The sequence below is a fragment of the Geospiza fortis genome, unplaced genomic scaffold, assembly GCF_000277835.1.
Source record: "Geospiza fortis unplaced genomic scaffold, GeoFor_1.0 scaffold157, whole genome shotgun sequence".
NCBI lineage: Eukaryota > Metazoa > Chordata > Aves > Passeriformes > Thraupidae > Geospiza > Geospiza fortis.
In genome coordinates this window covers 8,708,900-8,729,325 of record NW_005054314.1, presented here as the reverse complement: position 1 = coordinate 8,729,325, position 20,426 = coordinate 8,708,900, and the positions used below count along the sequence as shown (strand labels likewise).

Below are 20,426 nucleotides of genomic sequence, written 5' to 3'. Positions count from 1 at the left end.
CTTAACAAAAAGAAAAAGGAATAAAAGGAGAAATGAAAGGCAGAAGTGAAAGTCAGGCAGCATTTGGGGCCGCTGTTTCCCTGGAAACCAGGGAGATCCGGGGTGGGAGGTGTGCAGGGCGGGGGGCTGCTGCTGCTCACCCCCAATGGCACGGCACAAACCCTCCCGATTCACGTCAGCAGGCAGCATCTCCATTAACGGGGTGGGGAGGGACCCGTGTGCCCGCTCTGCCCCTCCCTGGAGAGACACAAAGAACCCGGGAGGAGGCACAGCCCCGGCTGGGGGAGAGGAGAGGCTGCCAGCGGAACAGGGAGACAGCAGGCACGTGTGTGTGGGGCTGGGGATGGACTGGCTCCACCGCCCAGCAGTGACCTATTGCTGACCACATCATCACCCCCTTCCCTCACAGGCTGCCCCAAACCCCCTTATTGCAGCCCCCCATCCCCATCGTGCCCACTTTGGCACTGCCAAACCCAAAACCCAAAACCCCAGAGGGCTCTGGCAGAGCCCTCCTGCTCCACAGCCCCGCTAACGGAGGCATCTGTGCACAAATCATGGTGTGGTCATCAAAGACACTTGGGGGATGTGTGTGGGGGTGTGTGCATCCCCCCAAAAAATAAATATGGAGAGAGGATGAGGGTGGGTGTTGCTTTGGGAGCGTGGGGAGGACACAGGGTAAGGAGGTTCAGCTGAGGATGCCAGCAGGGTGTGTGTGTGTGTGTTGTACAGGAAGGAATATTGTACATCTCTGGGGTGGGGGGTTTTGGGCTGGCATAGATGAGGGCATGAGAGGCAGGGACAGAGTTAACTCCCCAGCATGGCAACAGCGCCCTGGAGTTTACAGGCTGCCCCTGTTTCTCAGATCTATAGATCTATTGCTCCCCTCACCCTCTGATGCAGTCTTCTTCCCGTGCAATGGATGTGTGCAGAGTGCTGGAGGGGGGGGGAGATTGCTGCATTCTCCCCCTATTTTTTCAATTAACCATCTGGAAGGCATTAATCAAGCTACACATTTTTTACTATGTAGGCATAACCAGTGAACTGTTAACTAGAAAGCTTTATCTTCTGAGCCCTGTGGCCTGGGAGAGAGAAAAAAGAGGGAAAAAAGAAAAAAAAACAAAACAAGAAAGCAGGGAGGATGAGATGGCGAACCAGTGAAAGAGAACGAAAAAAAAAGAAAAAAACATCAATGGCAGAAAAAGAGACCAGAAAGGGGGAGAATATGGGAGAAGCTGAGCATAAAATTGGAAATGGGGAGGAGGGGGGAAGAATGTGGGAGGATAGAAGGGGGAAGAGGGCTGCCCCGGTGGGGGTATCGGGGCAGGGGCTGTGGCAGGGCAGGCTGGCAGCCCCGCAGAGCTGCTGGCTCTTTAAGAAATCTCGTGTGCTAAATTTATCTTCTCTGCTGTCTGTGAAGTCTGTTTGTAGGAGATGAAGCCTTGAGGAGAGCCTTTGCCACTGCCTGCCGTGCTATAAATAGATCCGAAGAGACGAAGGGAATTTATATATATCCTCACTGGGTCTAGATACAACACTGCAACTGCCCTCTCTCCGAGCAGGGGGCCCAGGCGAGCTCTTAACCCTTTCATCTGTAATGCATTTGGGGTGGAGGAGAAACCTCTGAGGGGGGAGAAGGACAACAGGACAGGAACCACTTAAAAAATTACCACCGCAGCCTTGCCCTTGCGTGGATTGCTTTCACATCCTCCCAGCTGGGCAGCTCCAGGAGGGCAGCTGGGAACGCAATGCCTGTCCCACCCTAATCCTGCTGCTCTGCTGGGGTAGCTGGGCATTGGGGTGCTGGGGGGAAACAAAAAGGGGGAGCTGCAACCTTGGCAGGAAAGCCCAAGGTGGGAGGCGCAGAGTCCACGGTGGCCGGCGCAGGGACCAAGGAGTGGGATGAGTCATCCCCCAGTGCTGCACACAGCATCCACTCCCTGGATTATGCTGCACCCCTGGGAAATCGTGGCCACAAACGCGCTTTTCTGTTTTCCCTAAAGTGTGAGATGCAAAAAATGCATTAAATGAAAATTTTCCACCCCATTTGTGGAGCCCCGCGGGCTAAAAAACCTTTGCACAGTGTCCATCCCAAAATCGCAGCCTGGCTGGCTGGCTTGGCTGCAGAAAGGACATGCAGCCTGCTCTGCTCACACAGGGACCTTCTCGCCAGGATTTGCTTATCACCTGCAGTGCTGGTTGGAAATGCAGAGCGTGACACAGTGAGATATGGCTGCTACACTCCATGCACCAAACCCTGCTCACACTGGCAGCTGGCATAAATCCACAGCCACGCCAATGATTTCTGCAAGATCACACCAATTTGTATCAGCAGAGATTTACATCAGGGCAGAATTTAGCCCTGTTGATTCAAAAGGAAGGGACAGGTAGGACAGAAAGGAGAAAAACAAGATTAAGAGGACATTTGTCCTCAAAAAGCCAGATAATTTCTTTCTTTGCAATGAAAGGGCAGGTATATCCACACTGTATGGCTCAGCATCCTCCAGAGATACCCCAGTTAGATGCAGGTCCCAAACTCCAGGTGATCTGCCCGTGTAAAGCTGCTTGGGCAGGTAAAATGGGAACCATGTCAGGCTTTGCTGTGGTTTTTGAGCAGAGGTGGCACAGCCATCCCCAGCTGTGCCAGGCTGTAGCCACCTGCTCATCCAGAGAGTTTCACCTGCAGTGCCTGCCCGGCCTGGGGACACCAGCACTGCAGGACCACCAGGTGTGGGGGCCTGAGTGGAACAAGATCCAAGAGGCAGCTGGTCTGGGGCACCAGATCCAGCTCAGGTCCTGCCTCTGGGCTTCCTAAACCCTGATAAACCAACCCAGCTTGGGGTAAAGCAAGTGTGTATCCCAGAGAGATGGAGGTGTTTGACTCTTTAGACTTCAGGTCTTACGAAGCATCCTGGACACCAACTTCCCTTTGGTAGTCCCTGCTTGAAGAGTCAACTTTCACCTGCTCCTAGAGGGGCCAAGGAGAGCTTTGTCCAGCTCCTTTGGTGGCTGTGTACCCAGGGCAGGTGGGACTCATGGAGGGATGAGAGGCTTCATGCACCTCTCGCAGTCAAAGGGGAGCATGAGCAAATCTCAGTCACCCCAGTGACATTTTGGGGTCACAGCACATGCTACCTCTGGTGCAGAAGGGCACAGGACCAACATTTGCCTCATTCTTTCATGGGTATAAATGTATTACCTTGATAGACTCTGAGCTGTTGTGTGAAAAGATGGGTTTGCTTGGCACGTGGGAGACTGCATGGGGAGTATGGGATAGGGGGATGGATGAGGGGGTGACATTCAGGAACTCTTGTCTCAATAGGCTTAAGAGAAAATTAAGGTGGAAGGAAAATAAGAGGTGGAAAAATGAGGAGAGAGAATGGCATGAGCACAGCTAGGAAAGGCAGGAGTGGAGATGACAGAGAGGAGAGCAGAGAGCACAGGACAGAGCAGCAGGGTAAGGAAAGAGAGGAGGAGGATCAGGGAATGCACGGGGTAAAGCAGCCTGGAGAGGAAGAGCTGGAGGAGAAGGAGAGGTTAAAGGAGGGAAAGCAGAGGAGAGGATACTCACTCAGTGAGCAGGGAGATGAGGAGACAGGGAACAAACCATCATCCTGTAAACAGCTCTAGACAGAGCACACAGCCTCCAGAAGACGTGAGCACAGTGAAAGGGAGCAGGGAGCGCGGGGACCAGAGGGAACGCCGGGGAAGGATGCCACCTTCCCCGTGGCGCTAGCATGAGGCGCTGGCGCCCGGCCAGCCCGCATCTTCTCCCTCCCCCTCCTCCTCTCCTGCTTCTCTACCCACCTCCCTCCCCTTTTAAATTCAGAAATTTCTGTGGTGTGAAATTTCATCTGCTTTGACGGCGATTCACGGAGACACTGCCCGTGGAGGGAGCGGCTCTCCCGCGCCGCGCGCTCAGCGAAGCGTCCAGCGCCTTCCACACCGAGCCCGGCCACCACCAGGGCACCCTGCAGCTCCCCTGCCCTGCCCCAGCCCCTGCCCACCCCACAGGCCTCGGGGTCAGCCCCTCACAACATTTACAGCTCCTTCCTCACAAAAAAAAAGACATCCATGCCCTTGGCTCTAATTGTTTCTCCTGAGGTCTGTAGGCGGTTGTGCCATCCAAGCAGCCAAGGCCTGACTGCCCTGCTACTCCAGTGCACAGCTGGCAGGCAAACATGGGTCATCTGGGGAGACACTGCTGTGGAGAAAGCACCGTGCAGCTCACAGAAAAATAAAAAGAAGAAAAAGGAGAAAAGGGACATGGATGAGATGTTGAGCAGCTCGGACAGGCTGATGGAGATCCCCTTCTCTGCCTGCACCAAGTGGATCAAGCAGAAGGCAAAGCAACATGGATACCTCACTCTGGAGAGTGCCCTCGTACCCAAGAGAGGTAGAAACGACCTCTAGAAAAACATCCATGGAGCTCTAAGTCACACAGGGCTAGTTCTGAGTGTCTGATTGTTACAGTGAGGAAAGCTCTGCCCTATTGAAGCTGGTATGGCCAGAGCAGATGCTGGCATGGGGAGGGTGGTGCAGCCTCGACTGCTGCTCTGCACCGAGCCTGGCAGCAGCAGAGCATGGCCCCAGCACAGCTGCAGCATAAAAGGGAGCGCTCAGGTTGCTGCAAACTATCAGTTCTCCACAAATATTTCAGTTCTCTGACATGAACACCACCAGCCATTTCATTCCCCCTCTGATCCTCCTCATCACTGTTTACTTATTAATGGCTTCTTCTGTCTTATTTAGAATGATTATATAAGTGCACAGGCATAGAGCTCCAAGCTGCCATTAAACCCTGCTGCAGTCCAGGGTCTGCCTTCCACCTCCTCCCTACCCTGGTGCTGGGTTCCTTCAGGGGAGCTGCACATTCACCTCCTGCTCCAGCCACATCTCCCTCTGCTGCAGGCTCTGAGGGCCCTTGGCCACCCATTAATCCCAGCATCATCTCCAGTGTGTTGGGAGAACTGAGCTCACCAGCCACAAGTGTGAGGGGTAAAGGATTACTTCCCAAAAATGTGGCCTGGTTGCAGAAGGAGCAAGTCCAGGCTTTCTAAGGAGCATTGAGTGGAAGACAGAAAACCATTACCTTTGAGGCATTGCTAAACTGAGTGAGGGGCTTTCCCCTTAAAGCTCATCCTCATAAAATCCTTCTGCATCATGACTGTGTCTATCCCAGCAAATTAAAAATGCCTGGCACTGGTTTCTGAGGTCAGTGTCAACTGGCATGGAACAGTCTTGGTCTACACTTCAATTTCTACCCCACAGAAAAGGATCTGGCTGCAGGAAGCCTGTTGGGAATGGTCACCAGCCTCTGCTGGGCTCTAACTGGGGATGCCCAAGGGACTGTTTTGGACACAGAGCAAAGCCAGGAAACAAACTGACTGTGGAGGACACTGATGTTCAGTGTCCAGGAATATTCCCCAACACCTTTGGCTTGGAAAAGACGCTGACTAAAACTCAGTATGGCTGAGAAGAGGAGGGGAACAGCACAAATCCCCCACCACTGCCTTTCTAATTCCAGAGGAGACACAGTCAGCAAGCACCTCACCCTATTTCCCTGTTATGGATGAAGTGCCATGATGCTGGGACTAACACAAACACCTTCACAGCCAAAGACAAACATTTAAGTTGCTGGTTACAACTTTCTGGATTCCAGATCTCCTGAGAAGCTAAAGATGCTCCCATCCCCTTGGGAAGCAGACTCCCAAAGCTCCCAGCAGTTTGCAGCAATAAGGAGAAGGGATGGAAGCTCAGGTTCTGCAGGACTTATTCAGGCTCGCCCCATGGGGCAAGTTAGACTCCTACGGGAATTCTGGTGACTAAGAGAAGAAAGAGAGGCAAAATTACTGTTTTGCTAAACATGGGAATAAAACCAAAACCGAGTTCTTACTCTGTACGTTCTCAAAGACAGTCATAAAAAACATGCTGGCAAAAGTCACCTTCTGCCTGGCAGTAAGCACAAACTTCCAAGGGCCTGGAGGGATTTATAAACCCATGGTGAATTTTGCCATTCTTTTAACACAGCCTGATCTTTGCAAACTCCTGGAGGTCATGACTGAACCAAGAGCAAGGCAAGGATATGGAATATTTTCCTCTCGTGTCTGTTTGCCTAAAACTGACTCCACAAGCCTTGGCACAATGCTGCTAAGGTCACTCTGTTTCCAAAAGCATCTGTGCTTGCATAGGCATCCTTTGATGAATAACAGTGTGCACTGCACTCAGATGGGAGAGGAAAAGGAAGGTTTTCTAAACTAGTGCTCAGGGTACCACTCCTCTTAACCAACCATTCTTCCACCCTGGGAGAGTGGAAAACTGCAAGGTTTTGTTTTTCTGCCCCTTTATTCCATCCCAAATGCACCATGCATTTGGCCAGCTGCCAGCTGAACTGGGGGACAGGAGACTGGTGGACACCTTAAAAAGGTTCTTTTCCTACACTTGAGTTTCAGATATCAGTGACTTGCACTTAACAGAGGTATCTCCCTCCAAGAGCATCAGGCTGGCACAAGTTGCATTAATAAAACAGCAAAACAAACCTATGGGAGGTGGCAAAGAACAGGCAAAGCCCAGGGACAGGCTTAAGAGTGGTGGCTGGGACAGGATATTTAGGAAGATGAAGAGGTGCTGCCAGGGTGAGCTGGAGGCTCAGGGCACACCAGCTGCCTCAGGAGACAGTGGATGCTGCCTGACCTCTGTTTCTGCTAATAAACAACTCAGACTCATAGGAGATGGAGCACAGGCAGCAACTCCAGCCAGGATGTGCTTGCCTTTGTTCTTGCAAAGATGCAAGGATGTTAAGGATGGAGGAGCTGCTTTGGCTTTGCTGCTTTGTCCTGTTTTAGTAAGCTCCAATTTCTTCCACAGCTTCTAAGATTATTGAGAAATTCCATACTATTAAACTTTCTTTAAGTGTTTCCTGTTAAATCCATCATCCCAACCATAGGAGACAAAAATGCAGGAGAGAATCTGGGGAGCTGAGCCCTTAATTAAACACCCTCACCTACCTAATGAATTTTTCTTCAACCTCCACATCTTTGTGCTAAGGAGCTGGCCCAAGGCAGGGCTTGGGGGTGGGAGCAGGACAAGGCTCCAGGACCAGCTCCGAGGGGATGGATGGATGGATGGATGGATGGATGGATGGATGGATGGATGGATGGATGGATGGATGGATATGAGTCCAACTTTTTGCACCCCAGCTGCCACAGGGGAGATTTCTGCTGCCTTTGCCTAGCCTGCAGAGGGAGCAGGCAGAGCTCCCATAGGCAGGGTCGAGCCTGAATCATCTCTCACATTTCCAGAGAAAACTCTCTCAGGGAGGGAAAGGGAAGCAAAAATAGTAGATTTCTTCCCTGCTGGCCTGTGAGATGGGAGAAGAAAATTGCTCAGTGGTCTCAGCACAGAAAAAAACTCCTCTGTGTTAAAAACTCCTGTCTTAACCCATCAGGCCAGATTCTTGCAGAAAATCAACAAATACCCATGGAGAAAACAAGGACATGGCTGCAGACAGCATCTCCAAGTGAGACAGGAGCAGAAGAAACCTTTCTACTGGCTGGAGAGCTAAGTAGCCCCAGGCTAGGACCTGGGGAATGCAGCCCTGCCAGGGCCGGAGCCTGATCAAGGGGCAGGTTGGGGATGGGGGCTCTGGAGAAGCCCCCAGGAGGAGCCCCAGCCACGGGGAGCAGGCAGGGCAGGCTCTGCTGTGCCACAGGGGGCTGTGGCAGTGTGACAGTGTCCCCAGGGCTGAATGGGCCAGCAGGTGGGATGTTCGCCATCACCCTGTGCTGCTCCACAGTGCCAGGTGAGCCAGAGGGATGTCCCGGCTGCTGCTGTGCCCAGCAAGGGTCAGAAGTGAGAGAGCTGGTGGCCCCAGGAGCAGCTGACTGGTGAGAAGTCACCACAGAAAGCAGAAATGAGGCGCTGCCAAAGCAGATAGACCCAGCATCTCTCAGCTTAAAACATTTTGAGGTGTCTGAAGCATGGCAATTCTCTCGCTCTTGCTTTAAGGGATTTTTTACACTGATGAGAGGGTTCTGCCTCCCCAGGAGAGCATTCCTGGGGCTCGGAGCCCCACGGTGCTGCCTTGGCACCTCTGCGTGCTCCTGAGCTGACTCATCCCTCGAGCACACCTCGTTACATCACCAGGGCCAGGAATAAAAACCCCCACCTCACACATGCACACGTTCCCCAGCACCACCCCCAGCTTCGCAGGAGGAGATCCCTCCTTCCCTCCACACAGGATTTAGCCTCCACCACCACCAAATTCCTCTGCACTTCTCCAGTTGCTCAGTTTACACTGCCTGGGCTCCTCGCCAGCCAGGCACGGTCCACGCTGCTCCCTGCCTGCTCCCCAGCATCCCAGATTCCAGGGAAGAATTCCTGCTTCCCAACATCCCAGATTCCAGGGAAGAATTCCTGCTCCCCAACATCCCAGATTCCAGGCAGGGATTCCTGCTCCCCAACATCCCAGATTCCAGGGAAGAATTCCTGCTCCCCAACATCCCAGATTCCAGGGAGGGATTCCTGCTTCCCAACATCCCAGATTCCCCCCCAGCCCATGGAGACAGCCTGGCCTCCTCACATCACCTGTTTTGTCAAAAACCCTCTAATTAGAACGACACCAAACGGCTTCAAGATTTCCCTGAAGGATGTTTTAAAGCTGGTTTCAAATATGATTCCCCAATTACCACATGAGAATTTCAGCATTGTTACAGTGGTTGCTATTTTTAGGTCTCTGAAAACAGACAGCGAAATGCTGGTGACATCAGCACTTGACAAGTGTCGACTTGTTTCACTACCAAATGGATGCTGCATGGTCTGGGCAAGGAAATAAAAATCCCAGACCAATGTAGAGCTTGAATGTGTGATAATGTAAAGCTTATTGAATATTGGGGCAGGGCTCCAGACAGTGTCTGGAGGTCCAGAGGAAGCCTTGGTAATTCTGTTACTCAAACATCAATGGTGGTTGTAAAGCAGCTTGTAAGAGTGAGGGAAATATTGACCTAAGTGAAATATCAACATGCAATGACATGGTTTTTCTCAAATGAAAAAATTCTATTTTTTATTTAAAATTTGATGGAACGGATGCAATTTCTGACCAAAAAAAATTAATCTATTTTTCCATTAGGTGGAAAAATATATGAAATTCAGCCAGTGCTATGCAGATTTTCCTCACTGTTTTATCCACCTCCCTCCACCACCCAGCAGCTTTGTCTTTGTGGGTAGCACCTTCAAGCCTCCCTTTCTGGTGCAGGAATTCCACATCATTTTAGCACTCCCCAGTTTCACACCGTGGGTGAACAGCCCTCCTGTGCTCCACAGGCACTTCTCACTCCAGCAAGGTGTTCAGGGGCCAGGTGAGTGCCAGGTCACACCTCCTGCATCCTCCCGTCCCAGTGCCAGGTCACACCTCCTGCATCCTCCCATGCCACCGTGCCTGCAGAGCTGGGGCTGCCCCCTGGGCTGCCTCGGGGCTCTCTTTGGCTTTCTGGGGTTTGTGCCATCTGGTATCTGCTTGGGGAAGGGGGTAGGAAACACCAATCCTGCATCCCAGCCTCACTGCTGCTGTTTATTCATTCCTTTTGTTGGAGACCTGGCAACCAGCTATTAATGTGAGCCTGGTGGGAATTAATTTTGGAGTAAGCTTTTGTATGGAATGCTTCCCTGAGATGGAGCTGGGTTGCACTTCCTTCAACCATTAATTTGTTAATTCCACCAAAACCAAGAAGAATGTGCTTTTCTGACACCCAGCCCTCAGAATGGATTACAGGGCTTCATTTACTCGTGCAAACAATTTATCTGGAGCCTGCTCTTGTTCTCACAGTGGTCAGGAGCTCCTCATGACTTGGGTGTGCCTTCACTTGGGCCCTGGGGTCTGGTCCAGGGATTGAGCCTGGTCCTGCTGGTCCCTGGAACACTTGCTGAAGGCAAGGGCCTGCCAGGATGTCATCCTTCCCTGCTCTCTGACATCAGAGCCTGCTGGAAAAAAAATGACTGTTGTGCCACAAATAGCATGATTGAGTCACTTTGCTACAGGATCAGCTCAGAGGAGGGGGAAGCGACTGGCGAGGAGGGAGAGGAGCAGGAGATGTGGGATCCGCTCAGGGGGAAACTGGCAAACAAAGGAAAAGAAACAGGTATTGCCTCCTTTGGCCCTCTGCCATCAGGGTGACTCCATTTCATAAACTCCTCCACAAAATGCAGGACAAGAGCAGGATCCAGAGCACAGGGTGCACCTGCCCCTCTCTGCCTGTTGGCAGGGCAAGCCTGGCTGCACATTTACAGAGAGGGGGGAGCTCAGGTGAATATTCAGGGACTGTTTGCTTGCTTGCTTACACCTGCTGTGTCTTTTTGAGTAGGATCACTTTTGTCTGCACCTGGAAAAAACTGGACCTAGTAGTCCTGTTTTCAGCAAAATTGCAGGTCCGGGAGTCAGTATAGAAAGCAGCCCTAAAGAAATCCTTTTCCTACCACTGTGAGCAAAGCTAGAGGGACTTCAAGCATTCAGGACACCTGGCTTGTACTCCCAGTGCTTCCAGCAAGCCACCCTGACCTGAGATACAGCTGGGGAGCAGGAGCTGCCACTGCTCAGAGTTCACTTCTGCAATTGTCATTTTCTCCAGGGGCAAGGGAGCAGCTTCCAGGAAAACCAGCCAAAAGTTAAACCAACACAGGCAGCTCTTACTGAGGCCTGGAAATAGCGGGCAAACTGCTGTCATTTTCTTTCATTTGGCCTGGGTGCAATTTTCCTCTTCTCTTCCATTTGCACAGGGCATTCCAGGGAGCTGGAATGGGAGGGGAAGGGAAGGGAAGGGAAGGGACAGTACATGAGGAGCTGGCACAGTGGCCCAGCTCAAGTGCAAACCCTCCAAGGACTTGCACTGCCTGGGTTCACACTGCTCGTTCTTCAAGCTAAATAGCAGCTGATAAAAATACACCAGCTCTTGTACTTGTGCTGTGCAGGTGTGTGCAGAGATTGCCCACCAGCCTGGGGGAGGCAGCTCTGTGCTCAGGTGGGCTGATCAGCAGCAAAGAGCAGCCTGAGCTCAGCAGCATTCTTTGCCCCCTCCTTCCTGAATTTATACTCCTACCTGCTTCCAAGTCAAAGCATCTTCCTGCCTGCCCTTCACTCCTGTTGGGATACAATGAGAAGATAGGGGGGAGTCTGCTGTGGGACTGCTGCAGTCTCTCTGGTGGGTCAGCAAAGCCAGCTCGGGGCTCTGTGACAGGTTCAGCCAAACAGCATCACTGGCAATGGGGAGAGATGATGTACCTGTCCTGAGAGGGAGAGGCACAGCAGGGACAGGCTCACAGAGCTGGGCTTGTTGCACCTTTTGCTGTCTCTGGGCATGGAGCAGAAGGCTTCCATTAATTGAAAGGCAAAACCAGCCCAGACATGACCCCAGGGAGCCCAGGGTGCCCCTCAGCACCAGCAGTGCTGCTGCTCCTTTGGCTTCCCTGGGCTCTGCTGCAGGGAGAGCACAGGGCACAACCGCCTCTGGCAGGACGATGTTCTGGGCAGCCTCTTGCTTTGCCATGCCCTACCCTCCCCAAAACAGCCCTGCCACTCAGAGAAGTGTAAAATAATCCTACAAGTCACACTTTGCCACAGAACACGACAGAGCACAAGAGCTGATACTGTAAATGGGAAAGGTGGGTGTACCCTCTCTGAAGGGGAAAGGTCTTTCCTCCCCCCTTCCCTCCATCTCTGGGACAAAAGACCAGAGATGTTATCACAAATATTTGTGGAGCAGGTCAAAAGAGGCAACTGTGAATTTTGGTAATTGAAAAGGAAAAAAATAAAACATGACAAAAATAAAAAACCCTCACCAAACAAACCCAACAACAACGACAAAAAACCCAAACAAATAAAACCCAAAACCCTGAGACTAAAGCAAACAAATACAGGATTGGAAAAATAATTTCCCAGATTTCAGCTGCAGCATCCTGCAGCTGCAAATTTGCTTTTTTGCCCTCTGCTTTTCCATTCAACTGTATTACATACCCTGGCCCTTCACATATCCAGATAAAAGGGTAAGACCAACCTTTTCTCCCTGCACTTCACACAAGCACAGCAATTTCAAAGGCCTTGGACTTGCCTATGTTCCAGACACCACCAAAAATCTCCTCACTGAGGACAATTCTCCTACCAGATATCAATTTTCAAGCCTCCATCCTCAGAATTGTTCTAATAAACAGATGTTTTCCTTAAACTTACACAAACCTATCTTGACCACAAAATATGACTGAAGTGGTTTGACTAAAAAGCTACATTTAGTCTTGGATACCACAGTAACAAAGGCTCATCTCCATGGCCCAAACTTGCAGAAAATTATAAGCAACTGAAAATTAGTGTTTCAAATGGAAGTGTTATGCAACATGAATGACAGTGACCTGAAACGCCCAGAGCAGACTATTCCCCTCTCCAACATCCATCTATAGCAGCACAGGAAATGTTGGAGGCCTGAAAGAAATAGCCATTTCCAGCTTGGAGAAAGAACAGAGACACAAAACTGCGTAGCGCTGGAGCATCTTTTGGGCCCTTGCCTTGCCAGAATATTTTTAGAGACAAGAGAAGTTCAAATGAGGTGTGGTTTTCGACAGGAGTAAGAGCCTGAATGAGGGATGTGGGACTCCAGGCAGCTCTTCAAAATGCAGTTTATTCCATCCAAGAGTTACAGTGGTCCAGGGTTGTGGGTGACAGAGCTGTGCCTACAGCTGTCAACTCCAGCTGCAGGCAGGCCTGGAGACCCTTTGGTTTTGGTTACAATGCATTATAGACTTTTCTTTGCTTGGCATCTTCATAGAGTAGAACCAATCTATACCTTAACTTTTACCTATAGCCTATCATAACCGCTATAGTTACCATACTCACGTTACTGTTCTCCCATCACTAAAAGTTAGTACGTTACAGGTTAAGCTAGAAGTTGTTTTTCAGTTTCCTTGCAGTGGAAAATTCTGAGACCTTTTTTCTGCTTGCAACTTTGCTGACTTGTTTGCCTGTGCAATCTTTCTGCTTGGTAAAAACATCTTCTTGTTTGGGGTGGGTTTATCCTTTGCTCTAAGCCATAAAAACCCCTTCTAACTAACATATCCTTGGTTAGCCAGTAAGACTAGCTCAGCAATTCTTTTCTTCTATATCAAAACTTGCTTCCATCTCTATTTCTTCTTCAGATTCAACATTCAAAAACCTTCCTGCCAAGTATAATATCTGCGAGACTTTCTTGTCGAACTTTCATCCTCCCCAAGGGACAGGAACCATTCCAGCAAACCCTGGGACTCACCTGAGGCCGTAGAGGACGGTGCCATCGGGGTGGAGCCGGATCATGCGGTTCTTCACCGTCACCCCGTGCAGAAAGGACTTCTTGTCGTTCAGGAAGTAGGTGTCAGGCAGCCACAGCTGGTCGGCCACCCTGTTGTCCAGGGTCAGGTTGAGAGGAAGGTCGTTGTAGGCCAGGCGTTTGTCCCGCCAGCTCTGCTGGAAGTACATGGTGATGGTGTAATCCTGGCAGAGAAACGGGCACACGTCAGCCTGGGGCCACTGCAGCTTCAGCCCCTCACCAACCACTGCCAACACCTCCCCCAGTTCCTCAGCACACAAATGTGTGGGTCCACACCACCAAAAGGTTTTTTTAAGGGGTTTTTGTTTTTTTTGTTTGTTTTTGGTTTGGTTTGGTTTGGGGTTTTTTGGGGGGGGTTTTGATGGGTTTTTTTTGTTTGTTTTTTGTTTTGTTTTGTTTTAGGTTTCTTTTTTTAGTTTTGTTTTTTTTTATTTTTTGGGGGTTTTTTTTTTGGTTGTTGTTTTTTTGTTTTGTTTTGTTTTTGTTTTTTTCTCTTTCTTTTTCTCTTTGTTTTGGAGGGGCATGTGCTGCGATTTGTTCTGTGAAAATGGGAGCAAGCCCATGTTTTACAAGGGACAAAACAACATTATGTTTTGTCTCCTGTTTCCCCTGTCCTTGGCATTTATGTTTCCAATCAAGCAAAACTGCATCCCCCTCCTGCTGTCCCAGCCTGCTGAGAGCTTGTCTGCACTACCAGCAGCAGTTCAGGCCATGGGAGCAGCAAAGGGTGCTCAAATTTATGGGGAATAAATTTTAGCCAACAGTGGCTACCCAGCAAAGACTTCCAGGGTTGTTCCCCACTTCCCTCACACAAAGGTCACATAAATGAAATCCACCCATGTCCAGGCACTGCTCATTAGTTGGTAAAAGCCAGTTTTGGTTTCAGCAGAAGCTGAGGCTGTTCCAAAGGGCACAGGGAGAGCCTCACCTCGAGGCCAAGGTTTGAAGGTTGGGCCAGGCCAGCTGTGACAAGCTCTGAGCACTTGCCTCACTGTGGGAGCTGAGTTTGGAGTTTGTGGTGGTTCTCAGGAAGAGATATATGGGAAGGAAATCTGTCATCAGTGGAGCATGAGCCACTGGTAAAGGGGCAGTTCCCTGAAAAATTCCCCATAAATTTGGACAGCAGGAGGAATTTATTCATGGAAAGGGTTGTTAAACATCAGAATGGAGTGCCTAGGGAGGTGGTGCAGTGTCCATCCCTGGAGGTGTCCAAGGAACAACTGGACGTGGCACTCAGGGCCATGGTCTGGCTGACAAGGCTGGGGTCAGTCAGCCACAGGTGGAACTCAATCTTAGAGATCTTTTCCAGCCTAAATAATTCTGTGATTCCCAACCATCCCCAGCTAGCACAATGCCATACAAACCTCCTGCTCCCCTCCCGTCCAACGGAGAAAAGCTGACACTCAAAACTGTTGCTAACACAAGAATTTTACAGAAGGGAGGGTGAGCTGCTGGTGGCTGTTGCTCTGCAGAAACCAAACCCATTGCTGGGCACATCGAGAGGCCTTGGATCAGCCTGTTCAGAGGCACAGCGTGGTGCCACATAATAGAACAGCTTCTTCTTCTCAGGTAAACAAGCAGTACAGGAAGGAGTCTTGTACACACCAACAACAGGAAACATTCTCAGGAAACATTCTCACAACAGGTCTTAAATAGGCTGGGAGACAAGATTTGTGGGGTAAACCAGATGGCATTAAAATCTATGGCTTGATTAGGAAGTGGGCACAAGTCCTGCTGACAGTGACCTCACAGAAGGTAGAGATTTTTTCCCCAAGTCCTTAAATAAAAAGCTATAGGAGTGTGCTTCTTGTTGACAGAGTGATAAGACTGTCTTTTGTCCCCTTAAAAAGGAAATAAGTCTAGAAATTTCTCTCCTCAATTAGATGAAAAGACATCTCATAGGACTTAGGAGACTTCACCTCAAACTTGAGGATAGCTAACTGGACAGAAGCTAAAAAATCTTGCCTAAGCAATTTACTTAAAGAAGATAACAAAGAAACTAATGGCTTTTGTGAGGTGTTTTACTAGGGGCAAAGACCTTTTGCACCTGGCTCGTTTTTTCTCTGTAAAGAGTTTTGTTATTTTGTCTTTTATTAAAACCTTTTTGTTTTTAACACTACCACAGAAGCCATCCTGTTGATTTTAAGCCTTCTGAGGCAGCTGAGCTATCTTGGGTATGAAATAATCTCCAAGAGTTTATGAGACTTAACTCAAATAGACCCAAATTTTTGCAAATGATCTAGAACAGGTGGGACCACAGACACATGGTCTCTTCTCAAGCAGTCCCTGCAGTGCCACAGGAATCCCCTTGACCACATGAATTTGCAGGATGAGCCTTTCTGCTCTGCAAATCCCAGTGAGGAGCTGGTGAGGAGCTTGCTCATGCACCAACATCTGGGCTGAGCACTGAGGCATCTGCCTGCCTGTCTTCTCCCACAGCCTTCATTCAAAGCCAGGTTTGATTAACACCTCTGAAAACAAGCTCAAATAATCCCACATCACGGATAATGCCAGCTTTTGGGTACCTAACTATGATTCAGAAATCCAGACCCACATGCACATCCGAAAGGTCAGGGTGTAAATCTGTGGAGCACACCCAATACAGAGCTATATCTGTCACTTGCTGGGCTGTTTGAAAAGAGCAAAGATGCAGCGACAGCTTGCTGGCCAAGGAGCTGTTTTGCTCTGCTTCTTAAAGGACTCTAAACTCCTGCCTCAGAACCTCACAGTCCATCTCTCTGAGGCACAAATATTCTCATTTTGGTCAGGACCCTGTAAAGGAAGGTATTGTCCCCAGAATCTCTACCAGGGTGCTTGGGGCTGCACTGCAGTGAGAGCACAGAGGAGCAGAGCATCCAAATTCCTGAATCCTCTGGCTCCTGTTGGTAACAGACTCATCCCCTGCCTGTGGGACACTTGGCTATGGAGGCATCCTTTCCATTCCCCCTTTGAGAACTCCACCCACACATCTTGGCAAGCTCCTTCACTGACCTGCATTTCCCTAATCCTTGACAGAGCCCTGCCACACCTCACCCCTAACCAGGCCACCCTGCTGTCACTGCAGGCTCCTGCCAGCCTTCAAGCAGCAGCAGGCAAGAGGTGGCACTGATCTCCAGAAGACAAAAAGGGCAAGCTGCTTACAAAGTGAACAATGCACCTTCTAAAACACATCCTCTGTGTTCCCAGGGCTGATGGAACAGGCTCAGAGGGGTGCTGACAGAAAAGCCTACACCCCAGCCATCAGCTAGAGGATGTTCTTCCTGGGGAAGAGCAGCCAGCCCAGCCCAGGGCTCAGCTCCACTCTCCAGCCTTTCTGGGTTCCTTGGCACAACAGATTTCTCTGGGAAGCACTGTGGAGGTGAGAACTTGATAATCATGGCTCATGCAGGGCCTCAGGTTTCCCTCAGCCTCTCTCTCTGCTGATTCCTGTGCTCCACTTCTTGCTCTGCTGCTCTCATCACATTGCTGAACAGCAGGCAGGATTTCTGGGCAGAAGGAAGAGCAGGGCAGGTGCCCACCCCACAGTGGTCAGCCCTTCTAAGAGGGATGAAGGGCACTGACATGGCATGGACAGAACCAAGCCATGGGGAAGAGGGACAGGGCAGGCACAGCTGGGGCTGGAGGCAGCACTGGCAGGGCCCCTCCAGCAGGTGAGAGGGGCAGAATGCAGGAGAGGAAGCAGTGAGCTTCCCCTTCATGCCCCATTTCCTGGCCAGGCAGTCATGGAGCACCCATGTGCCACCCTAACATCACACCCTGGCCAGGCTCCAGAGCTGCTGGGACTTTAATCACAGCCTTCCTTGCAGAGGCACACAAGGGTGACACTGCTCTGCAGCAGCAGAATGGCCAGATGGAGCCAAGGCATGCAGGGGTTCATAGGTTCAGGAATCAAGTAATGAGCCTGATTTCCCTCCAAGCCTTGGATGACGAGGCCTTTGTTGTGGGGTTTTATCTGTCACTGGGCTAATATGAGGCTTTCCCAAACCTCCCACTGATCCATGACACTCACCAGCCTGCTGATGCCACAGATATGACACCAGCTGGGTTTCCCAGAGTCACCAGCTGGCAGCAGTTGGCCAATTTACCAGGTTCAGCGAAGAACTTTGAGTTAAACACACCTGGAGCTCTCACACCCCTCCAGCTCTTCCTTCCACCTCACCACTGAGGCACCTTGGTGGGACAGCACAGAGGATGTCCCTGCTGCCTGTGCAGGGGTAAGTGAGGGGTTTTCCCTCTGCACACACACCCAGCAAGCAGAGCTCTCCACTGGTGCTGCTGGAGGAGCAAACAAGAGGTGCAGAAAAATCTGACTTCTTGTCACTAATAGGACACGAAAGAACACAAGCACACCACCGTTCTCAAGGCGAAGGAAAAAAGGGAAGTGTAATTTCTGACTCTAATATTTATAGTTTTCCAAAAGTGACAGTGGATTGGAGGGTGACAGTGCCACCTCTCCAATGACACTGGACAAACCAGCAGCCCATCAACTCTCTCCTCCTCCATAAAGGAATGCAAAACAATGAGTTATTTACAGAAAGTGTGTGATAAGTTCACTACAAGAATGTCAACATCAGAAGGCTTAGAAAATCTTAAAAAACCAGGGTGACAACTTCTCCCTTGTCTCTAAATGAGAGGTGCAGGAAAATCTGACTTTTCTCTTGTCTCTAAATGAGATAGGTGCAGGAAAATCTGACTTTCCCCTTGTCTCTAAACAAGAGAGGTGCAGGAAAATCTGACTTTTCTCTTGTCTCTAAATGAGAGAAGTGCAGGAAAATCTGACTTTTCCCTTGTCTCTAAATGAGAGGTGAAGGAAAATCTGACTTTCCCCTTGTCTCTAAATGAGAGAGGTGCAGGAAATCTGACTTCTCCCTTGCCTCTAAACTGGCAGTCCAGACCCTCTCCACTCTGCACCAAAGCAGCTCCAGCAGCAGCAAAAATGCTTCCAAATGATGGATCCCACTGGTCTTTGTGGAGGACCATAAAATGCTCAGGCAGGGCCAGAGTCTGGCCATGGCCATCACAGCTGGGGCAAGGGTGGCAGAGCTTTGTGGGGAGCTCCCAGCTGGCCCTGCCAAGGTGATCTGCACTGGGATAGAAGGCAGGACCCACACTGGAAGGGGCACACATGTGCCAGGCCACCCTGTGCAAGCTCCTGCTTCATCTGGTGCCTGCTGGGGGAGGAGAGATGAGGCTGGAAGCAGCGAGATACCACTCCTCACCAGAAACTCCCTGCACCAGGAACTGCACTTTGGAAAGGGTTCACCATGACCCTGGAATTCATTGTTTAAAAAACAAAGGCTGGGACAGGACAAAGGGAGTTTTGAAGGGTGGATATGACTCTCGGGGTCGGCTCCTTGTTCTCTGCCCCCGAGGTGAGTTGGGTGGTCCAGGGAGCGACCCCAGGCTCTGAAGAATGAGACTGGACTCTCTGGTGTTCGGTCTTCGGATTGTTTATTAAATCTTATCTACAAAATTTTCTCCCTGCCAGACAGAGGTCTCTATCACCCATGTTGGACAGTGCACCTCTACTCTAAACCGATCCCCAAGTGCCAACATCACCCAGAAGATGGAGAACAAGAAGAAGAAAGAAGAAAGATGAGACACGCCCTGTTCCCTCCATCTTGTCCCCATTACCCTTATACCAAAATTTTTAAAACTTATATTTTCACCCTGTGTACACCTTATAAAAACACCCTTTAAACCTGTGTGACCTTCCAGCCCTCATACCAAACTGGCAATTCATTTGCAGGATCAAAATCCAGCCACCAAGTGTTCCAGGCATCATGCCAAGATCTCCGAGCCCCCTGACAGGGTTTCGGCTCTCGACGTGGTTTTGGGAGACTCCTCACATCCGAAGTGATGTGCAGAGTTCCCACATATGACCAGAAGTTGCATGCCTCCCCTTGTTCTCCCTTTTCCCATCCCAAGGAAAAGCAAGCTTTGCAAAGACACCTGCAAACTCTGCCCAGCTGGGCTTTGCTACCAGAGCTGAGCTGGCCATGTCAGGCTGCCCTGCCCTGCCCAGCACCCCACTGTGGGAGCTGAAACGCCAGAATCACCAGCTCTGGCCAGGGGGAAGCTGTTTCAGCCCTGCTGAGGCTCACTGACCTAAAAAGCAGGTTCCTCTTTGTTAAAAGGGCTTGTGTGCTTCAGAAGAAGCCTCTCCTCCCTCTCTGCCAGCCCAGCAGTGGCCAGATCCCTCAGTTTGTCCCCAGGGTCTGATACCCAGCAGCTCCCAGCTCCAGCAGCACTCCCAGGACTTTCACAGAATCACAGAATCACAGAATCACCGGGTTGGAAGAGATCTTCGAGATCATTGAGTCCTACCCAACCCCAACACCTCAACCAAACCCTGGCACCCAGTGCCACATCCAGGCTTTGTTAAACACACCCAGGGATGTGTTTACCCTGGGCAGCCATTCCAGAACTTCATCACCCTTCCTGTAAAAAGCTTCAACTCCCTGCAGCAGCAGCAGCAGCACCCCTGAGCTGCCCTCCCGTCCCAGCTGTGTGTGGGATGGCTCTGGGCACCACAGCTCCCCTCCTGCAGCTCAGATGGCACCTGAGCTGCTGGAAAGCTGGGGAGTGGCTGTCCCTGAGGGATCCCTGCACATGCCTGGCTCTGCTGAGCAGCTCTGTGCCAGCTGCCGGCGCCAGCCCCTGACGCCCCCACTCCCAAGGGTTCCAAGGCCTTTCCAAAGGCTTTTTCCTCTCCCCTTCCTGCTCTGGGAGGCACACAAGGCAGAGGTGAGAGCTGGCAGACACTCGTGGTGCTGAGGTGCTCCCCTGTGAGCAGAGCTCACAAAAAACACTGCAGAAGGAAAAGGAGATTACCTGGGGGCCCCGCGTGTTGGGATGATGGGCTGTCCTACCAGCTGCTGAGGACAGGAATGCTAAAATCCGTCTCCAGATGAGAGGATATTGATAATTACAGCCTGTCCTGAAGCTCAGCTGAGCCCCCAAACCAAAGATGGTGTACACTGTGAGAGGCTGGAGTGTTGACACGGCAGGGGCATGAATGGAGGTGTTTCCTGCAGAACCCCAGAGGCAACAAACTCAGCCAAGCATGCACAGGGATTCCCCAGACTC

At 50.7% G+C, this 20,426-nt stretch overlaps 1 protein-coding gene across 1 annotated transcript in view; it reads right to left on the bottom strand.

Annotated features, from left to right (window-relative positions):
* Window positions 1-20,426, bottom strand: part of LOC102033540 (gamma-aminobutyric acid receptor subunit beta-4) — a 78,867-nt gene that overhangs the window by 12,136 nt on the left and 46,305 nt on the right. Inside the window, exons 4-5 of the mRNA XM_005419956.2 lie at window positions 13,281-13,501; window positions 11,088-11,128 (exon numbers count right to left, since the gene is read on the bottom strand). Coding sequence (XP_005420013.1) covers window positions 11,088-11,128; window positions 13,281-13,501 — 262 coding nt within the window. The remainder of the gene's footprint in view (window positions 1-11,087; window positions 11,129-13,280; window positions 13,502-20,426) is intronic.